The sequence below is a fragment of the Copadichromis virginalis genome, linkage group LG9, assembly GCF_057382275.1.
Source record: "Copadichromis virginalis isolate Kocher_CV1m ecotype Utaka linkage group LG9, C_Virginalis_male_GT1.1, whole genome shotgun sequence".
Taxonomy (NCBI): domain Eukaryota; kingdom Metazoa; phylum Chordata; class Actinopteri; order Cichliformes; family Cichlidae; genus Copadichromis; species Copadichromis virginalis.
This window is the reverse complement of record NC_140626.1, coordinates 18,910,202-18,932,826: the sequence shown is the minus strand read 5'-3', so window position 1 is coordinate 18,932,826 and position 22,625 is coordinate 18,910,202. Positions and strand designations below refer to the sequence as shown.

The 22,625-nt window shown below is 40.2% G+C and overlaps 1 protein-coding gene across 1 annotated transcript; it reads left to right on the top strand.

The window, feature by feature from the left end:
* Window positions 1-14,331: 14,331 nt before the first annotated feature.
* Window positions 14,332-22,322, top strand: LOC146701729 (uncharacterized). Its single transcript, XM_085468896.1, has 5 exons — window positions 14,332-14,342; window positions 14,436-14,596; window positions 14,778-14,984; window positions 15,114-15,295; window positions 16,344-22,322. The coding sequence occupies exons 1-5, from the start codon at window positions 14,332-14,334 to the stop codon at window positions 21,885-21,887; spliced, it is 6,105 nt and encodes a 2,034-aa protein (XP_085325022.1). The 3' UTR covers window positions 21,888-22,322.
* Window positions 22,323-22,625: the final 303 nt, after the last annotated feature.

Genomic DNA, 22,625 nt, shown 5'->3' with positions numbered 1-22,625 from the left:
TGGCTGTTATGCTTTCATGTCTGATATTGTGTGACAATAAATGTTTTTCTCCAAAAATGAGTGTTCATTTCATTAACCAATAATTGTCATTTTTTTTCTGACGAAAACAGGATAACTATGATCACATGTATTGACAGTTTTGTCAACGAATAAAAATGAGGTCGAATCAGAACTAATTGAGCTGTGTAGAAAATCGGGGCGAGTTTGGAAGTGATCAAATCAGAAGTAATTTCCTTGTTCAGAAAGGTTAGACAGGTGTTGTGCCAAACAGTGATCATCTGCAAGAAAGTGATTGCCACCCACGGGAGCGCGCACAGCTGCTTAAAGCTGTAGCGCCCAGATTACTTACAACTACTTCCGTGCAACTGATATAAGGTGCGGTAAGCTGAACACAGCTTCAACTGTCTGTTTGTTGAAAAATAGTAACGCGACCGCACCGCATTTTCTTGTTAGTAAGGGTAACAGCGTTGTAATGATAGGAATAGTAATTAGTTAGATTACTTGTTACTGTAAAAAGTAATGCCATTAGTAACACCGTTACTTGTAACGCTGTCATTCCCATCACTGGTACCAAGACATTGCCAGCGTTAGACAGTAGTAGCGGGTTATTTGGACTTTCAGTATAATACTGTACAATAGTTAAAAAGCTACTGTCTGTGAACTGCGTGTGCACCAATCATTTTTTTTTTGTTTTTACCTGTGAATCATTCAAATATAAAAACTGACTCAACAAAGAACAACTTTTAAATAGTATCTTAGGCACTTTTTTTGCAAGCAGCCTGTCACAGTAACACATGAGGGGGAGTGCAATTAAAATGGATGGATTTCTAGTGTGGTTCCCCAGCTGCACCAAGGCCGATCAGCAAGCACTCCAGCGGGTGGTGAAAGAAGCTGGCAGAATTATTGGAACAAGTCTGCCAGAGATCAGTAATATCTTCCCCACTCGCTGTCTGAGGAGGGTGCACAGTATCCTGCGGGACCAACATCACCCTGCGCGCCACCTTTTCCATCTGCTGCCCTCAGGGAGAAGGTACAGGTCTATACAGGCCAGAACATCCAGACTGGCCAACAGCCTGTATCCACAGGCTGTGAGGCTCCTGAACTCTCTGCCCCCCTCTCACGGACAATAACCATATCCAACTTCTTAATAGCAATGAACTGGTCTGCATTGGTGCATCATATCTTTATTCTCTTCCCCCCCCCTGCCCCCCCCCCCTCTTTCTTAAATAGATAACTATCATATCTGATATCATATCTCACAGTACAATAATATTGAATGGGTTGCATTGTTGTATTTTGTCATGTTTCTCAGGTCTTTGTCTGAATTTCTACGAACATTATTGCTAAGGATTGTCTTATTGCATTGGAGTCACACTGGGTTAAATATGTACACTTGGGTTTTAAGGGGTATTTATTATTTTTTTCTTCTTTTTTTTGGGTTGTATGGAAGCCCCAAACGCAATTTCATTGTTCTTGACAATGACAATAAATAAATAAATACTTAAATAAATACTTAAATAAAATGTTGTTTCCAACATTTCCAACCGCAGACAATGAATCCCTGTTAACTGACCATCAACATAATGCAACACTGGACAAACATGAGATGTGTCATCAAAATTTTACACATCACAGGTATGCTCATAGTCCATCCATCCATTTTCTTCCGCTTATCCGGGGCCGGGTCGCGGAGGCAGCAGCCCAAGGAGAGAAGCCCAGACCTCCCTCTCCCCAGCCACCTCCTCCAGCTTGTCCGGAGGCAGCCGAGAGATATAATCTCTCCAGCGAATGGCCGAACTTCTCACCCTATCTCTAAGGGAGAGGCCCATTTCCGCCACTTGTATCCGCGATCTCGTTCTTTCGGTCACTACCCACAGCTCGTGACCATAGGTGAGGGTAGGGACGTAGATCGACCAGTAAATTGAGAGCTTCGCTTTTACACTCAGCTCCCTCTTCACCACAACAGACCGGTACAGCGTCCGCGTCACTGCGGCCGCAGCACCAATCCATCTGTCAATCTCCCGCTCCTTTCTCCCGTCACTCATGAACAAGACCCCAAGATACTTAAACTCTCTTAAACTCTCACTTGGGGCAGGAACTCGTCCCTGACCTGGAGTGGTCACTCCACCCTTTTCGGGCTGAGGACCATGGCCTCAGAATTGGAGGTGCTGATTCTCATTCCCACTGCTTCACACTCGGCTGTGAAACGTTCTAAGGCGAGCTGGAGGCCATTACCCATTAAGCTAACAGAACCACATCATCCGCAAAAAGCAGAGATAAAATCCTGAGACCACCCACGTGAAAGCCTTCCGCCACTTGGCTACACCTAGAAATTCTGTTCATAAAAATCATGATCAGAATCGGTGGCAAAGGGCAGCCCTGGTGGAGCCCATCACCCACAAGGAATGAGTCAGACTTATTGCCGGCTATGCAGACCAAGCTCTTGCAATGGTTGTATAGGGACTTAATGGCCCATAGCATTGGGTCAGACACCCCATACTCCTGGAGCACCCCCCACAGGACCCCCCGAGGGACACAATCAAATGCGTTCTCCAAGTCCACAAAACACATGTAGACTGGTTGGGCAAACTCTCATGCACCCTCAAGTATCCTTGAGAGGATGAAGAGCTCATCCAGTGTTCCATGACCAGGACGAAAACCGCATTGTTCCTCCTGTATCCAAGGTTCGACTAACGGACGAACTGTCCTCTCCAGCACCCTGGTATAGACTTTCCCTGGGAGGCTGAGGAGTGTGATTCCCCTGTAGTTGGAACACACCCTCCAACCCCCCTCCCCACCCCCCCACCCCCTTCTTAAAGATGGGAACCACCACCGTGGTCTGCCCCTGATCTCCACGCTACATTGTAGATGCATGTCAACCAAGACAGCCCTACAAGATCCAGAGCCTTCAGGAACTCAGGGCGGACCTCATCCACCCCAGGGGCTATGCCACCAAGGAGTTGTTTAACTGCCTCAGTGACCTTGCCCCCAGAGACTGGCGGGTTATCCCCTTCGTTCCCAGACTCTGCTTTCTCCAAGGAAGACATGCCAGTGGGATTAAGGAGGTAAGTATTTCTTCCACCGCTCGACAATTTTCTCAGTCGAAGTCGAAGTCCGCAGCGCTCCGCCCACACTATACATAGTGCAGGTAGAACACCGCTTTTGGGACAATCCATGTCCCAATTGCCAGTCTTGGTAGCCGGGGATCGGTCCGCCAGGACCTCGCTCCTGGCTGCTGCCTGGCTCACAATGCACCCGCTCATGGTTATTATAGAAATGTAGTTTTTAAAAAAGGATTTTGCCCTTTCAATTGTATTTAGGGAAATAACTTCACACATCATAAGTCTGATAAACATGCCCCACCAAAAGAAACAGACTCAAAACTTTTAACTGACATCTCGCACTTTTTAATTTGATGTTTTTGTGCAGAATTAGTGCAGCAGGATAGCATTCCTCTTGAACGTAATTAAATCATAAGGTGTGGGTGGTCTTTGTAACACATTTTCTCTTTTGGTATTTATTTGATGTAGTACATTTATTGTAAAAGTCTTTAACAAGTTTGGGATACAGTATTTCGTATTTAGTAAATTGTTACTATTTCCAGATACATTAACTTCACTCTATTTTCTGAAACTGAAAATTGACAATTTTAAAGTCATATTTCCTCCTTCTCCATTTACTTCCTGTTGACATATTTCTTGCTTGACCTGATTAAAAAGTCGGCACCAGCTAGGATTATCAATGTATCTTCCATGGCTCACTCCTGAGGTTCCATAAATCTAGAGGACCTCAACAGTGAGAAGCATTACAACAAGAATAAAGCCTATGCTCAAAGCAAGCTAGCCAATGTCCTCTTCACCCGATCACTGGCTAAACGATTAGAAGGTAAATAATGCACCTTACACGCTGTCATTTCTTTCTTTTAATTTGCCAGTTTTCTGTTCAAATCAAATCCATGACTAGTAGCTCTACCGTTGGTGATTTCATTCACTTTTTCCTTACTTTTAGGCACAGGAGTGACGACCTACTCTCTCCATCCTGGAGTTGTTCAGACTGAGTTATGGCGTCATCTGAACGGTGTCCAGCAATTCTTCATGAAGATGATCAGTCCTTTTACCAAAAACTCAATTTAAAACACAATTTACTGTGCTGTTGACCCATCATTGAAGAAGGAGAGGGGCGAATACTACAGGTACACTTTTGGTGTAACACATGGAAATAATATTGTTACTTGTCATTACCTAGTAGCATATTAGTACAGTGGCTTTCACCATTTGTGGTTTTGAAAGTTAAACATGATGTTTTGCAGCAGCTTATTGGCTTAGAGTAAAGGATACTTTCTCAGATTATGCAATTCAATATGAAGCAAGATAAGTGTCCTGTTAAAGTAGATTTTTCTGTGTCACAAAAGTGTCCCTCTTTCAACCTAGCTAAATCACTGTGGTGACCTACGCTGAACATATAAGCTATTCGAAAACAGATTATGTTCAAAGTTTGGATGAAAAATGTAATACATTTAATACCATTAAGTGTGATATCAAGAGTGCAAAGATCATTAACAGCAGTCTATAAACTGTAAACTATATATATATATATATATATATATATATATATATATATATATATATAAAGACATCGAAAAGACAAAAACAACTTGTCTCTATTCTCTCAAATTGCACTACCTCTTATTACACTGAGCACATTCAAGTGGACATTGTAGCATTTTAATGCTTTTTATTGCTCTGCTATTCAGTCCTTCTGTCCTTTCTCTAACTGCACTGTCTGGCAGATGGTAAGAGTTCAAAAAGTAGGTGACCAGGATGAGATGTATCCATTATGAAATTTTTAGCCTTTTTAGAATCAGAATCACTTTTATTGCCAAGTTTGTACACAGTGTCATGGTGCAAAAAATATATATAATATATACATCTCTATATAAATATTACAAATAAATACTCAGAAAAGGAGTGTATACAAACTACCTACAGATATAGATATCATAATATATTAGATATTATAACTATAACACTTAATATTTAGAAGACTTAGTATCAAATTAATTTACTAAAATTAAAATGTCAATTTTGCCACTGTATGCACTAAATCTCAAGATTAGCATTAATTTTGCTTCCTATATTTGAAACATTTTACTGTTTTTTAAATCTTCTTTGTACATTTCTGTCACCTTTTTATGGTCATTATCTGATAACATCTGATAACATCTCGAGTAGGCGGCACCCATAGCGATTATTTTGTGGAGAAGAGCTAGAAGAATGAAGAATGAAACACCAGTTTTTATGTTAGTGTGCACAGATCCTAAAACAAATAAAGTTTATAACCATTGCCGATATCTGTTATCACTGACTGGGGTTTTAAGCTTTGTCAAGTCAGCTAATGCAAAGAAAACACGACTGTGATAAATTTCCATTGTAGTACAACTGAATAATCAATTTTCGGCATCATTGCCTGAGCACTTATGGGCCAGGGGACGCCAATCTTTAAACACTTTTATCTCAACAACACAGCTGTAAAACTTTATTCTGCGCGTTGCACAGTTTTGACTTTTTATTTGTCCCTTGGAAAGAATTTATTATGGTCACATTTGCCTTTGACTCACACAGTGACACAGGTTTGTTGCCCAGGGACAACATCAACAGGCATTCATCAGGTTTTCATCATCTTTAAACATTAAGCGCCCTCAAGTAATAATAGAAACAGTGATTTAAAAAACTTTAAACTGTGCAAAAAAGTTAATTTTCTTCAAGAGTAATGGATGAAAATCGGCCTGTAGGGCTAAATCTGGCTTATTTACTTAGTAATAAGTAACGTCACATCAAATAAACAAAAGCAAGAAAATATCTGATAGTAGGGCCAAACAGGTCAAGGAGAAAATGCTAAGAGAAGGCGGACAAAGCAGAAACTCGGGAAACGCTGCAGACCTGAACTGAACAGATAACAAATGGATAAATGGGTTTAAACTATGACTCACTGCCAGAACAGGGTTCAAGAGGCCAAGTTATCAAAGGACACTTGAAATAAAACTGACAGCAGCTGGTGGGGATCTGAGAGAGAGAAAAGTGTAGGGCTTATGAACAGGTGAAGAAAACCTGTGAAGTCAACTCTATATTTTTATACTTGGACTTCACTGGAGCAACTTCACATGGTTCACAGTTCAAAATAAGTATGACCATATGGAAAATATCACCTCTATATGGCACAGTCTAAAGGAGAGAGGTGCATCTGCTGGTCTTTAAAGGCTCATTGTTTAACAGTTTAACAGCTTCACCTCTTGATACATGGTGCACATGAGGAAATGGGGTACCCTACCACAGGTTCATAGTGTCGCCTCACAACAAGAAGGTTTCTGCTTTAAATCCTGACTGAGGCTATGTGGAAAACGCAAGTGCAAGTCCTAAAAATGTGATGTTTCCTGCTACAGCTTTAGATTTATAGTCTAGTTTTTTGCGATAAACAGATCTTGTGTCATGCACGTTGATTTAATATTGATGATTATAATTGGTATCTAGACACAGTGGTTTCTGTCATTTTCTTTACAGTAAGTTTACTGTAAATGAAATTATGGAAAATTACTGTAAATAACAGTTACAGTTACTTCACTGTAGATAGACAAACACACAGCAAAAATAAATAAATGTGCAGTAACTACTGTAAATGTAAATTTCTGTAAAATCCCGTCACAGCAAATTTATATAAAATGGTTTCAGCAGGATGTAAAAAGTGCTTACAAAGACGATTCCTGCGAATCCTTTTACAGCTTATTACTTGCATCCATCTGCCAGTAAGTTGCCGTAAAATTTACAGCAACCTGTTTACAGTGTCTGAGGCCTTCATGATAACGCTTAAAGTTGAATGGTTATATGTGGCTATAAACTAATAAAAAGTTTTCATTTTTGCTTTCAGTAAACTATATTTAAATCATTGTGGCTGTTATGCTTTCATTTCTCGTTTTGTGTGATAATAATAATAATAATGTTTTTCTCCAAAAATGAGTGTTCATTTCATTAATCAATAATTGTCCTCATTGTTTTTCTGACAAAAACAAGATGACAACTTTATGATGACATGTATTGACAGTTTTGTCTACGAATAAAAATGAGGCCGAATCAGATGTAATTTAAGTTCTGTACAAAGGCGGGGCGAGTTTGGATGTGATCCAATCAGAATTTATTTCCTTGTGCAGAAAGGTTAGATTGGCACGTTTGATATGTTCCCGGGAAACGTGGGTGTGGGTGGAGGGGCTCATTTATTCTCATGCTCTTCTCACGGAAATCCAATACAATTTCAGCATTTGTAAGGAGAAGAGCGCACCTACCAACGCATTTCGTATTTGATGTCAAGGAAAATAAAATGGAGCAACTCCTGCTGGTAAAAACAGACAAACTTTTACACTTTTTTATTTTTCAAATCAAATGAGTCAAATTTAGATTTATTCTGCTATCATCTTGTGATGCCTAGTCGACTGAAACTAAAATAATTTAATGCCTTAATTATGACTAAAACTAAATCCTAATTTGCTGTCAAATTCAACACTGGACCTGCTAAAGGTTAAACCAGCCTGAAGCCTGAACTCAAACACTGGGTACATTACTTTATCCTTCATTACTTCAGCTCATTATTATTATTTATTACTGAGACAGACACATTATTTATCATCTAATAATAACTTATGAATATCTGCATTTCCTTATACCAAAATATTAAATGTTCTGCTGTGTTAAGACCCTGAAATATTTTGATCAAGTTAATAAAATCATGGATTTCATTCATTTAATCATTAAACAGCAAGGGAGGGTAATAAAGACAATGCTTGTTGGTTGGAATTCTACCTTGTAATTCTGTGGGGCTGTGGTTTCTTGATAATGGTAATAAGATCATAACACTAACCAGGAAAACCAGTCTATTGTTCCTTATGTTGCTTAAAAATTAAATTCATAGACCAAGCCCTTGGGGGGAAAAAATAAATAATTATTCATTGTTTTAAAGAATCTTATGCTGCTTTATGATCGATTGATGATTCAACATTTAACTTCATATTTTAAATTTCCATAAATTTGTATTTGTATTAATTTATAATTAGGTCAACTGTGATCATTTTGAGTGAATAAGAGGAACTTTGACATGCAGCATTAAATAAATATCCTCCTAATAAGTAAGCTATTTGTTCTGTGGTACTATTAGAAACTATTTCAGTTCAAAAGTTACCTTAGAGATATTGTTACTCCTGGACATTCTTGGCTTTGAATATCTACTATGACCTTAACTTATCTAATCAAGTAATCAACAAAGTTATGTACAATCACTTAACATACCCACATAGCAAAATTGGTATGGGCCCGATCTGGCCCACACAATGTGCTTACACATGGCCCACATACCGCAAAGAATAACGGCCCTTTGGTGGCCCAGATCTCGTTTGCCAGAGGGGGCCCACACATGGGCCAGCACAAGGCCAGTTGGAGACACACTGGTGGTCCTGTGCTGGCCCATGTGTGGATTACCTCTGGTAAACCTTATCTGGGACACCAAAGGACCGTCATTCTTTGTGGTATGTGGGCCATGTGTAAGCACATTGTGTGCAGACACACTGCTGGCCCTGTGCTGGCCCAGATGTCAGCCTAATGTGTACCTTAATCAAGCAATGTAATAACAACATGTGCTGGAGCATAATAGTGCAAAAGCAACATGACGAAACGCTGTTGCTCCCCAACTACATTTATACACATTCACACTCTTGACATGCAGACTAGAGGAGCCAGGGATCAAATCACTAACCTTCTGATCAGTAGGTGACCTGCTCTACCTCCTGAGCTACAGCCACACAGTGGTAAACATGAGTAAACCGTCACTAGGTTTTGGATAAAGTGTACACTCACAAACCTGTCAACTCTGCATTTGAAACGTTGGCCACCATAGCAGTATAGTATTGCAACATGGCATTTGGGTCTTCTAACTAAAATACATAAATAGTGCCATCATTGCCAGACCTGGCCCATATCTGGTTGACATACACCCTGCCATGACACCAGTCAGTCAGAAGTGCCAGCTTGATGCCAGATCTGGACCAGACCTATTTTCTATGAGCCTGGGCCACGTACACCAAACCACAATCGGACCAGATGTGGCATGCCATCACTAGACAGTGCCATCTATGCCAGGCCTGGCCCATATCTGGATGACATATGTCTTATCATGCCAGAAGTCAGCCAGGAATGCTGGCTTGATCCCGGATCCGGGCCAGACCTGCTTGCTATGTGGGTACTGTGGTATGCACATTGTAATATTGATAACACTTATGGCTTACTTATTACTTACTTGTCTTATTAATTAATATGAGTTAGTGTAAAATGTCTTTTATAACCATTTCCAGTTGTTTCCAGGATTTTAAACATGATAATTAGTTAAACTGAAACTGTGATAGGGCCATGCTATTATATAATATATTGACTTGCCCATTAAACGTGGTCTAATCATTTGCGAGGCACCATAAATGTGTGCACTGAAGTCCTTCATCTCCATGGCCACGTATAGCATGAATCATTAATGTTTGATAAAGAAAAGAAGCTGGCTATAAGAACGGCAAGTCCGGCAGTGATACCATCAGTGAGGGAAACTGCCAACGGGATGGATGTAAGGATACAGTGTTGCATGACTAAACTGGACTAACTACACTGTTTCACTCAATAACTCGCTCCACTTTTTTTTTTTGATCTGCTGCCATGGTGATTGCATGCTAACACACTAAAGATTTCTGGTTTTTTTATTTTTTTATTTTTCAGTGATTTTCTGTCACAATGGAAGAAACTGAAGACAGCATTGCAGTGGTGGGAATTGGATGCAATTTTCCAGGCGGTGAGGACACTTTAGGAAGTTTCTGTTTTGTGTCTTTGATATTATTTTACTACCTAATTTGATTGTTGTGCGTCACATGGTGTATAGTCAGATCCAGAAGTATTTAAACATGGACATTTTTGTGTTTTTGCATCTGTGCACCACCACAGTGGATTTGAAATCAGTCAAGATAATGAAAGTGCAGACTTTCAGCTTTGATTAAAGGGGTTTGACAAAAGTATTAGATGAATTGTTTAGGAACTGCAGTCATTTTCAGAGGCTCAAAAGTAATTTGACAGGTTGTTACAAAAAACTTGATAGCTGTCCACTGGAACACCCAAAAGATTTGTTCCTGAGGTGAAGGAGGCATTGCTAGGCTTAATCTAGTAGATTCTTAAAAAGACACAAATGGTGGTATACAGAGGCAAAAACTGTACCATTCCCCAAATAGTATATTAGGAACAGTGAAAAATCTTTCACTATAGTTACATAAAGTGTAAAAAGTAAGTGTTTTATATGTATCTTCTCCCAAAAACAGGAGAGGGGCTTGACAATTTCTGGAAGGTTCTGGTGAACGGGAGAAACTGCTCTGTGCCAATTCCCAAAGAGAGATTTGACTTAAGCAGCTGGTATGATCCTGATGACAACAAGCCGGGTAAATCCCGCACAGCCAAGGCTGCTCTCATTGACGGGTATGGCCCCTTATCTCATTTAGATCTGCTTATCTGTTTCACAAATGTGCGCCTATCAGTACAGTCATATTAACTTTTGTTTGGCAATTTCACACAATGAAGTGTTGATTAATGAAATCACACTGCTGCTCCTAATTTGTATTAAAACAGAGATGTACTATTTTGACGCTTTTCCAAAGACGGTTTAGTTTTTTCCCCTTTTGAAAATAAAACAAGTGCTCCAAACACTGGACTACTCAAATATGGCCTCTTAACATGATAAACCTCCATCAGTTAGCACAATGTTCCATGGAAATGAGTCTGTTTACATATGTCTAGATGTCCTATTAATACTCGTGAAATAATTTAAGATGCATGGTTCAATTTAATCCATTAACTGTCACTGAAGGTTTTTCTTATCAAGTCCATGTTATATTACATAACAACAACCCTGCTTTATCTTCAAACATAGGGCCATTTCAGAGTGACTACAAAAATTATGAAAAGCACTTCATTTCTTAACTTTAGGCACCATTTTAGATTACTTTAACCTACCTCTGTGCAGGGAGGCAAATCTGCCAGTTGATTCAGGTGGTGTTGTTCCTGCTGGAAAACTGCAGAATTCACTCGGTTTAGGCCTTTCCTGCTGAATGTTCTCAATCAGATTCCTTGGGATCTTACAGTCAAACTCCACAAAAACGTTTTCACCCTGGGAGACCAATTCATGGAGCATAAGTGCTCATAATAGGACTTTCGGGGAATGGCAATAAAATATCAGTTGTGCTGTAATCCACCTGCATGGAAGATGGCCTAATCCAGCGGTCCCCAACCCCCGGACCTCGGACCGGTAGCGGTCCGTGAGTCGTTTGGTACCGGGCCGCGAGAGTTGAGGTTCAGGTGTGAAATGTATGGTTTTCAGGGTTTTTATCGGTTTTCAGCGTTATTTTGTTATCATTTTGATCGTTAACTCGGTTTTCCTCGGTCTTTTCACGTGTGTTATGAATAAATCTTCTTTTTTTCGGTACCAGTACTAGTTTTATTTTGTTGTATTTATCCGCGACACCTTAAAGGACGGTCCGTGAAAATATTGTCGGGCATAAACCGGTCCGTGGCGCAAAAAAGGTTGGGGACCGCTGGCCTAATGGTTTTAGTGTGTTGTATATACATTGCTGGTGATGTCACAGACTGAACATCACCTATCCGGTCGTTAAGTGATGACGTGACGAATCCTACTTCTGGGCCTAAAGTAGTCTGCGTTTAATATGGCTTTTGTGTTGTTGACATTTTTAATGTTTTGTATTTTCTTCTATTTAATCTCAAAAAGCTCATAAAACAGTCAGTGATCACTGTTGACCTCCCTCAGCTTTTATTACCGCTAATCATTTATTTAAGCTCAGTTTTTAAAACCTTAGGATGTAACTACAGCCCAGCCCATGCAGCAGTATATGAATGACTAACCTTGTATTGTGGATGGATTATCTCAGTTGTTCTCCTGGCTGAAGTTTGGTCCTTTTAGAGCATGCTGCCATGCGATTACATTTGTTCCTGACCACCGAGAACACTCACGTTAACTTTTATCGAGTGGAAAAAAGTTAGCTTGTTTATATTATGCTAACATAGCTGTGTCGCTAGTGGTCACGTAGCACATCATTATATACCAGCTAGCCAAACTTCAGTAACCTTACAAACGTCACTGCTGTTTAGTTTTCTGTCTTCATTTATGTTGGAAGTGATAACAGAGCTGTACGTTTTAATTTGTTTCCAAAACCCCGCAGTCAGGACATGCTATATTGTATTTAGATAGAAGCTAGCGAGCTAACTCCCTGCTAACTTCTAACTCCGTTAAATGTCATAAATTCCATTTTCATGGATGCTTGGATGTTAAACTCAATTGTTACACCTGGTAGAGCAGAACGCTGATCATTTTAAAGATGAAAGACTTTAGACAGTTTTTCAACTCTCAGTAATGCCATAGTGATCGTTTGATATATGGACCTGCAGCGGAGTTTAGGCCCAGCCACGGCTAGTGACGTCAGACTTAACGACCGGATTGGCTGTATATAACTGTGAAATACAAATAACAAGATAACCCACTTACAGTGAACTCACTGAACTGCTTGTTGAACGCTGACAAAGAACAACTGTCTCATATGTTAATCATAAAATATAAGCAATTTAGTGCTCAGTTACCTTCGGTCATAAATGTAGCACATGATCATTAAGGCAGTAAAATGAGACAGCGCTGATGGATACAGTTGTGTTAAGAAAAAAGTTTTGAGGTTTTACATATCAGGATGTAATAAAAATCATCCAGTTCTATCAGGTCTTAAATTTGGGCAAGTACAACCTCAGATGAACTACAAAACGTGACATATTACGCTGTGTTATTATGGGTTTAATTCAAATTGAGCCAAAATGCAGAAGCAGTGTGTGAAAACCTGAGGACCCCATGATTCAGTAGCTTATAGAATCAACTTTAGCAGCAATAACTTAAAGTTTTCTGCATGACTTTATCAGGCAGGCACTTCACTGTGGAGGAATTTTGTCCAACTCATCTTTGCAATGTTGTTTCAGTTTATTGAGGTTTGCCTCAACACATCATTTCAGTCTGTTTGAGGTCTGGACTTTGAGGCATTCCAACACCTTGATTATTTTCATTTTAGCTGTTCTGTTGTAGATTTGCTGGGATCATTTTCCTTTTGCATGACACAAATTGGGCCAAGCTTTAGCTGTTAGACAGATTGCTGCACATTTGACTCTAGAATACTTCGGTAAACAGAAGAGTTTGTGGCTGACTTAATGACTACAAGGTTCTCAGATCTTGTGACTATAAAACAAGTCCAAACCATCACCCTGATATGTGTTTACTGTGTGTTATGGCCAAACATCTCCACTTTGGTCTCATCTGTCCAAACGAGTCCTGTGGATTGTCCAGATGCAACTTGGCAAACCTAAGCAGTGCTGAAATGTTCTTTTTAGAGAGAAGAGGCTGGTAAACCTTTTCAAACACGCCATAAATGTCTGAACTTGAACATTTAATGTTCTAACTGAGGCCTGCAGAGTCTAAGATTGCATTTCACAGGCTGACCTTGAGGTAAATTTGCTGGGTCTTCCACTCCTGGGACAATGAAAAACTGTCTTGAAAGTTTTCCACTTGCTTATAATAATTACCACTAGTCATTGCTGTCTTACCTCTCTGACATTGTGTTATCACAAACCCGAATACTCCAGACTAACAAACCACCAAAATATAACTGATCAAGAAGTGTGAGGTGCTCAAACTTTCGGATCAGTAAATCAAGTTTGTTTGATTTACAGGGCTTGGCTGCTAGTTAACCAGTTAATTTCTATGGAAGTAGTGAAGATCTACTTAGTTTTTTTAAGTTTTTCACACATCGCTTCTGCATTTTGGCTTAGTTTGTTTGTTTGTTTGTTTGTTTTAATAAATAAAAGCATGGTGTAATATGTCATGTGTTTTAATTCACTTTAGGTTGTATTGACCTATCTTTGTGACCTGGACCAAATTATATTTGTCATGTCCAGATATGTAAAACTTCCAAATAGAAAGAGAATGTACCTTATTTTTACCATGTTTTAGGTTTGTTCTTTCATTGTGTTTTACCAAACTGCAGTGTTTTGTCCTTAGCTCTTTGGATTTAAGCAAATCTGCCTTTCATTTGCATTAATTTCCTTTCTTTTGGTGGAGTATTGCACTGAAATTGTGGACAAACCAAAAATAGAAACTGATTATAGGTTTGTACAATAGAAACAGCTTTACAGCTTTAGAGTCTGTACATGCATTACACTGTAAATGCAACACATGTATGAGAAATAATCTAAGAAGGAAGAATTTAAACCATAATTAGAAAATCCCATTGCCTGAATCTGACCTTGTTATTTTTTTGGTATTTTCAGGTTTAATGAATTCGACCACAGGTTTTTCGGCATCAGTGACAGTGAAGTGGAACAAATGGATCCTCAGCAAAAACAGCTCCTTCAGTGTGTCTACAGGGCTTTAGAAAATGCTGGAATTCCAATGGAAAAAGCCAGTGGGACCAGAACAGGAGTGTTTTTTGGTAAGGTACTAAAAGCTTACTTGTGTTTTGTGTTTTTATTGTTTTGTGTTACAATAATGGGTGCTTGATCCAAAACAAAGCTACTTTTTATACCAGAATTACCATCAAAATTTACATCCATTCAAATGAATAATGTTAAAATGATAAGTGCATGACCCCTGTGTTTTATGTATCTCTGTAGGAATAATGAACAGAGATTATGAAACAAATGCTGCACATGTGCACCCAAATGTGATCAACCACTGGACTGGCACAGGACTTGCCATGAGTATTGCAGCAAACAGAGTCTCCTATGTCTTCAACTTCACCGGACCTTCGCTGTCCTTAGACTCCGCCTGTTCTTCATCCCTTGTGGCTCTTCATCTTGCCTGTCAATCAATAAAACAAGGTCTGTCCAGCATAGATAACTTCAGGTTAATTAGCAATAGAGGAAATCATTCTGTAGTGTCGTATTTATTTAGAAAGCGGCGTTAGCTTTTAATTAGTTGGGATGATATGGTGTCCTTTATCTTATCAGGGGATTGTGAAATGGCTGTCTGTGGAGGGGTCAGCTGCATCCTTGAGCCAAGAGTTTTTGTTGCGCTGAGCAAAGCCAAGATGATCTCACCTGATGGAACCAGCAAACCTTTTTCCAGTAGAGCAGATGGATACGGCAGAGGGGACGGATGCGGAGTAGTTCTCCTAAAACCACTGAAAAAGGTCAGCATATGCAGATTAATTATAAGAAAATGTCAAATACTTCAGGAATTTAAACATTAAATGGGCAGTTTGCCAAAGTGCCAAACCCGGACGTTGGCAATGTAGTAGCTCAACCAGCTGATGATCCATCACAATTCATAGATTACTATAATACATGAAGTACAGAAGGGGAGTTATCAGTTTTCTTGTACAAAGTAATGGCTCTGTTGCACAAACTAATGATAATTAAAATCCACTGAGAAGTACAGCAGGATCACAAACTGTCATATTCATTACAGTTAATCTAGTTTAGCTAAAATCTGAGAAATATTCTAGGGGGAGTTGCAAACCTTGTGAATTATGGAGGGACAGACAGATGGGCGATGAACACCTCGCCATTTCATAGACCTGTTGGTCCTTCGGGAGGATGAGCTAAAAACACAACAATGACTCCCTTTTTTTTCATATTCAGTGATCAATTGCAATTAACTGCAGTGACCAACTGTACACTTTCCATCAAACGTGATTGACCTGCTCGCCTAGCCTATAAAAATTGTCTCCAACAGATTGGTTTAGCATTTCATTTTCATTTTTGCACACTTAGTTTAGTTCTAATTAACCAGCTTGAACAGAGGATATTTTCAAATGTATTTTCTGTAGCTGTACAAGTGGCTCCATAGTGCAGTGGTTAAAATGTTTGCCTAAAATGTCAGGAGAAACATGGGTGATTGCACTGAAAGGGCAAAATATTTTTGCCAAATCAAAAATATGGATCCATCCACTGTGTCAATTCGTTGTGAAAAGGGAAACAGTTAAAAGAAGGGTTTCTTTTTTTATACCCTTTACGCAAAATATAGAACATTCCGTTTGATTTAAGACAAAGTGGAAATCTCTGCAGTATTTATCCTTCAGCTGAGTAACTCACATCAGTGCAATCTAGTTTATATATTTATAACTATAAGCTAAAGTTCAAATATGTCATGTAATATGTTTGACTCTGGTGTTAGATGTTCTTTATCAATACACACTTTTATTCATGTTTCATTTTGATCTTTTTGTTGCTTGACAGGCTCTTCAAGACCATGACTATATCTGGGGTACAATCAGCAAAACTGCTGTAAACCAAGATGGCCGCTCTGTTACTCCAATCACCAAACCATCCATGACACAACAAGAGGAGCTTCTCCGCAGAATCTATTCAGAGTCTGACCTGGCAAATGTCCAGTACATAGAGGCACATGGGACTGGAACCCCAGCTGGAGACCCAACAGAGGCAAGAAGCATTTCCAACGTCATTGCTAAATCTAGACCTCCCGGTTCAAAGACACTCTGGATTGGCTCTGTAAAGAGCAATATTGGACACACGGAATCTGCTGCTGGAGTCGCTGGACTCATTAAGGTTCTCCTGATGATGAAGCATGAGACCATTGTTCCTTCGGTGTTCTACACTGATAAGGCTTCCAGTGTAGATACCACAGCACTAAACATTAAAATTCCTAAGGAACCAGAAAAATGGGAATGCTCTAGTGCAAGAGTTGCAGGAGTTAACAACTTTGGTTTTGGGGGAACAAATGCACACGCCATTGTCACACAGCACATCCAGCCATATTCTAAGCAAAGGCATGATGAGAAGCAAGTCAAGTATTTTGTCATATCTGCAAATTCTTCAAAATCACTTAACATGATGATGGAAGATACCATCAGTCAGCTACAGGCAGAAAACCGGTTTGATCTAGATTCTTTGCTCTACACGTCAGCTTGCAGAAGAACCCACCAAAAACATAAATACAGAAAAGCCATCACAGTGTCTTCTGTAGTTAATCTAAAAGAGAAGCTAATTGCTACTGTTGGCAAAAATATCAGTGTTGCCTTCTCAGATCCAAGGTTAGTGTTTGTCTTCTGTGGAAATGGTGTCACCTACCATGGTATGTGCATGCAGCTACTAAAAAACAAGCCTATATTCAGAGAAAAGATCAAAGAAATTAAGGACCTTTTCCAAAAGCTCAGTCCTCTGGACATACTGGATACTCTTGAGAGCGAATTTGAGAGCAGCGACTTCAGAAACCCAGACGTTGTCCAACCCCTCCTCTTTGCTATTCAGGTTGGGATTACTACCTTGCTCAGGCACTGGGGAGTCAAAGCTGATGCAATTCTTGGACACTCTGTTGGTGAAGTGGCAGCCGCTCACTGCTCTGGTCTCTTGTCTCTGGAGGATGCAGTAAAAGTCATATATTTCCGCAGCACTCTCCAGAGAAAAGTCACCGGGGGAAAGATGCTCGTGATCAGCAACATGGCTGTATCAGAGGTATCTTCACTGCTCCCTCCTTACTCTGGTAAAATTTGCCTTGCTGCATATAACAGCCCACAGTCCTGCACCCTTTCAGGTGAGGCAGACGCAATTGAGCGCTTCCATAAGGAGCTAAGCACCTCAGCCAATAGTCAGAATCTGTTCCTTCGTGTGCTGGATGTCCCTGCTGCTTATCACAGCCACATGATGGACCCAATTCTACCAGAAATTGTGGAAAAAATTGGCATCTTACAGGCAAATGATCTTGACACAGAGTTGTTCTCAACAGTGACAGGGAAGGAAGTCCAGCAGGGAGATTTCTGCACAGGTGAATACTGGGCTAGAAACATTCGTGAGCCGGTTGCTTTTGAGCAGGCAGTACAGTCAGCAACTAGAGGAAAGAAGCACACTGTGTTTGTTGAGATAGGTCCAAGAAGGGCACTGCAGAGAAACATTATGGAATCTCTGGGAAATGACACAGCTGTCCTTGCCTCTGTGCAGCCAGAAAGAGATCAAGAATCAGTCATGTCTGTTGTCTCTAAACTGTTTGAACTCGGCGTTCAAGTAGATTGGAACACCTTCTATAAAGGCTTTGAGACAGTACCTCTGCCTTTTCCTAAATATCAATTTGACTGCTCAGACAAGGATGTTATCATTGGGGCAGCACAGAATAACACAGCAAGCAATCATCCTGTGCTGTGTCAGACGGGAAGTGAAAGCAACATTTTCACTTGTGATCTAAAGTCTGACTCTTCTTTCTACTTGAAAGAGCACAAGCATAATGATGTACCCATCATCCCTGGTGCTTTCTATGCTGAGCTGGGTTTAGCTGCGTGCATGGCCAGTGCTAAACCAAAAGTACCTCTCAGTTCACTGCAGCTCAGTGTCAATTTTCACAGACCATTTGTTTTAACACAGAATCCACCTGAAATGAAAGTGCAACTAGAACAAACAGAGAGGGAAACCAGATTCACCGTTCTCTCCTCATCTGTAGTTTATGCATCAGGCACTGTGGTTTCAAAGAAAGAGAGGCTGATTGAGGAGCAGCGCATTTCACTAAGCTCCATCAACAAACGATGCACATCTGTAGTGAGCTTTCAGGAGTTTTATGGGTATCTCTCTCAAGGAGGCTTTCAGTATGGAGACATCTTCCAGAATAAGAAGGATGTGCACTATGGAGATGATCTGAAAGAGGCTTTTGCAAAAGTCTCAGTTCCAGAAGAACTTCAGCCTCATTTGCATGACTACTGCATTCATCCTGTCTTGCTGGATTATCTGATGCAGCTTCTCCCAGTTGCAGTAGAGCACATCTTTGCTGGCAGGCCAGGATTTCCTGCCAAAATAGGAAGTCTTACAGTCTTTGAACCTTTGCAAAATGAGATGACTATTTATCTGAGAGCAACTGATGTGGGCACTGATCACTTTGGGGTTTGTGGGTGCTTTGCAGACAAGGAAGGCAGAGTGTTGGTTGAGGTCAAAAATGTCATAATCAAGTACCTAGGCAGTCGTTCTCATGTGGTAGATGAGTACTTCTACCACAATGCCTTCGATGTTGTCCCAAATGATCACATTGCTACTCCTCCTCCAAAGGCGTTGGTGTTCTGTGATACTTTAGGGATTGCTGATGGTCTAAAGAAACATTTGGACTCAGCATCTAATTACATTCCCATCACATATGCAAAGGACATCTTGGGCAATGGTTTCCCTTCTCTTCTGGCAAATCTTAAAATCAGAGCTATTAGAGAAAACTTTGATGAGGTCTTATTTTTGTGGGGCAATGAAGACTTCACATCACGGCCAGCTGAAATCATCCTGCAGAGTCTAGCTGACTGCTGTGAGATTTTCCGCCAAATAGTTGTTGAGCTAAAGCGAATTCACTTCCCAAAATCAATTAGAGCCATAACCTACCGTTCATCTGATATCACAGTAGATCATGTAAGTCCAGGTTTTGCTCTTGTTGGTATGACACGATCGTTCGCTGCTGAGATACCAGATCTTTCTTTTCAGCTGATTGATATGAGCGGGATCTCTCCTGAGGACATTGCAGCTCTGTCTGATGCCCTAAGGTCATACCCATGCAGCAAGCACCCAGAACTGGTGGTAAAAGATGGACAGGTCTTGAAACCTTCCATTGTGCGCACCCCACTAGAAATCACTGACAATAAGATTGGCACTTATACATCTACAGTGTCTGAACCTTGTATTTTTCTGACAGCTGATCCACATGAAATTACGAAACTGAGAGCCATTCGCTCTGACGAGGAGGCTGAGCCGATCAGTGATACATTCATTGAAATCCAGCCCAGTAAGATATGTGTTCACTCATCAGACTATTTCCCAGTCAGCTCTTCAAATCTAAAATTCGGCAAAACACTGTATTGGAACAAGCACTCATCTCAGAAACACAAGCTGCTCGCGCTTGACTTCAGCGGTACTGTCATTGCAGTTGGAAAACATGTAAGGAAATTCAAAGTGGGAGAACATGTTGCTTCCTGTTATCCTGTGGTGGCAGCAAGTAAGATCAGAGTACCACAGGAAGTGTGCTACAGCACCAAAAGGTTCCCAGTCCTCAGAAAAACACCTTGTGTTTCCTACTTTGTGCTAGCATGGGAAATCCTTCATCGAGCCTTGCTCGGAGCCAAGCGTAATATAACAATCATATGCTCTGTGCCTGATTCTGCACTATTGAAAGTCTTGGCACTTAGCGCTTGCAAATCAGGCTGGAATGTGAATGTTGAAACGCAGTGCAATGGGACTTTTGTAGGTGCCAGTCAGTTGGGTGCAGTTGTCATTCTGCCTCCATTTGATGAATCCCTAACTGCTCAAATTTGCAACTTTCCAGGGTTACAACATGTTGTAATCGTATGTGAATCTCCGAAGCAGGATGTAGTCATTGAGGAAGTGTTCCAAAGTGCAAAGGAAGGTGTTCGTGTACAGATAATTCAGATGCCAGTCATTTTCCAAAAGGGATCCCTGAGAATACACAGGCCATACCTTTATCACTGGCTTAAGTCCTTAAATTTTAATGGGAAATTGGCTCTTGAAAGCTTTACCTTTCAGAGTGCAAAATCTGAACGAAAAAGCATTGATTCAGCAAAACCAGACTCATATTTCAGCTCCAAGAAATTGGCTGTCGTAGCTCTAGAAAATGATGTTGGCAGCACACTGTCTGAGATTCCACTTCTCCCAACAAAAAAACGGCTTTTTCGAAAGAGGTCTGTGTATGTAGTGGCAGGTGGTCTTTCTGGTCTGGGCTTTGAGACTGTTAAGTTCATCTCACAAAGAGGTGGTGAGTACATTGTCATTCTCTCCAGAAGCAAGCCCACACCAGAAGTACAGCAGGAAATCAACAATGTGGAGAAACAGTGTGGAAACAGCATCACCAGCATGGAGTGTGACGTATCTGTTTATGAGAATATGCACAAAGTCATCAATGCCATTGGCAAGAAGTTCCCTGGTTTTCCGATCAGAGGTGTGTTTCACAGTGCAGTAGTCTTGCATGATGGACTGATTGAGACCCTTAACAGATCTCTGTACGAGAAGGTTTTCAGGCCAAAAATAAACGGTGTCCTGAATTTGCACTATGCAACAAAGCACTGTCCGTTGGATTACTTTGTATGTTACTCCTCCATCTCCGCTTTCCTGGGAAACGCATCGCAAACAAACTACGCAGCAGCCAATACATTTCTCGATCTGTTCTGTCAATACAGGCGCAAACTCAGCTTGCCTGCACAGTCTATCAACTGGGGAGCTCTGAACCTTGGTCTGCTCTTGAACAAAGAACATTTCCAGCGTTTTCTGGAAGCAAAGGGAATAATGATTTTAGATGTGGCTGAGATTTATCAAAGCTTGGAGCAATGCCTTGTGCTCAACCGACCCCAGCAAGCTGTTTGCAGGTTTCACTTCAGAAACATCAGATACAATATCCTCTCCCAAAATAACACCTTGACTATGCGCCTTTCTGCATTAGTTGAGGCAGCCTTCCAAAAATCTAGAGAGACTTACTCTGAAACTAAACAAGATGTCTGCGTCTCTCCAAAGGACTATGTTGTTTCTCTACTTAGTGAGACTATTGGCATGGAGCAGAGTGAGCTGAAAGATGATTTACTACTTTCATCCTTAGGCATTGACTCTATGCAGGCTATGACTCTGCAGAATTTGATCTTTCAGGGGAGAGGTGTGAATGTGCCTTTGGTGAAACTGTTGGATCCCAATGCAACTATTGCAACAATGGCAGCTCTACTGAGTGAAGGAGCTGAAGGCGAAAGTGTCAGTGAGAACCCAGAGTCTCTACCAGATGAAGCTGAAGTTTCTACCAGATTGTGAAAAACTCAAATGGAGATATTACTTTATGAATACAATCAGCCATCAACCGTCAGAACACTACAATAATGGATTCAATATATTTTTTCCACTGAGATTCAGTTAAAAAATAAATAAATAAAATGGCCATTGCAATAAAAGAAAGTTCTGATATTAATGCTACTTGTTTACAGAACTTTTCATCCTTTTTGGCACTCATTTTTAGATTTTGGTTGATTTTGTTTTTTGTAATGCGTTTTTTTTTAAACAAATGGCATGTATTGTACTAACTGGAAGTTTTTAAAAGATATTTTATGTCATTCTTTTACTCACCAATATGGTACAGAAAAAAAGCGGATTGCAACTAAACATGTAAGTCTGTATAAATGCGTTTACTGCTAAATTATGTAAAGTAAGTGCCTTATCTTGTATTATTTTTTTAAAATTGAAATAAATGTTTTATCTTTATAATTGGTCTTGCTGCATCTGTCACTGGGTTCTCTCCTTCTACTATCTACTATCAGTGCTTATCACTGTTAACTGATTAATTCTGAGTGTTTATCAACTTTATGACACTAATGGAAAAAAGCTTTATGAATGATCATTTGGCAGCACACATGATTTCTGAACCTTCTGCTGAGCACAAAATTATCATATCGTATGGAAAGGTCAATTTGGTCCCAGAGAGATGAATATGTGATAAAATAAAATAAAAAATATCATAGAGCAATTTAATATCCACTGCACTTTAGTTTTAAAATT

Coding starts and splice junctions, on each gene's coding strand:
- LOC146701729 (XM_085468896.1), top strand. Junction 14,985..15,113: donor CTGTCAATCAATAAAACAAG/GTCTGTCCAGCA, acceptor TTATCTTATCAG/GGGATTGTGAAATGGCTGTC. Junction 15,296..16,343: donor TCCTAAAACCACTGAAAAAG/GTCAGCATATGC, acceptor GTTGCTTGACAG/GCTCTTCAAGACCATGACTA.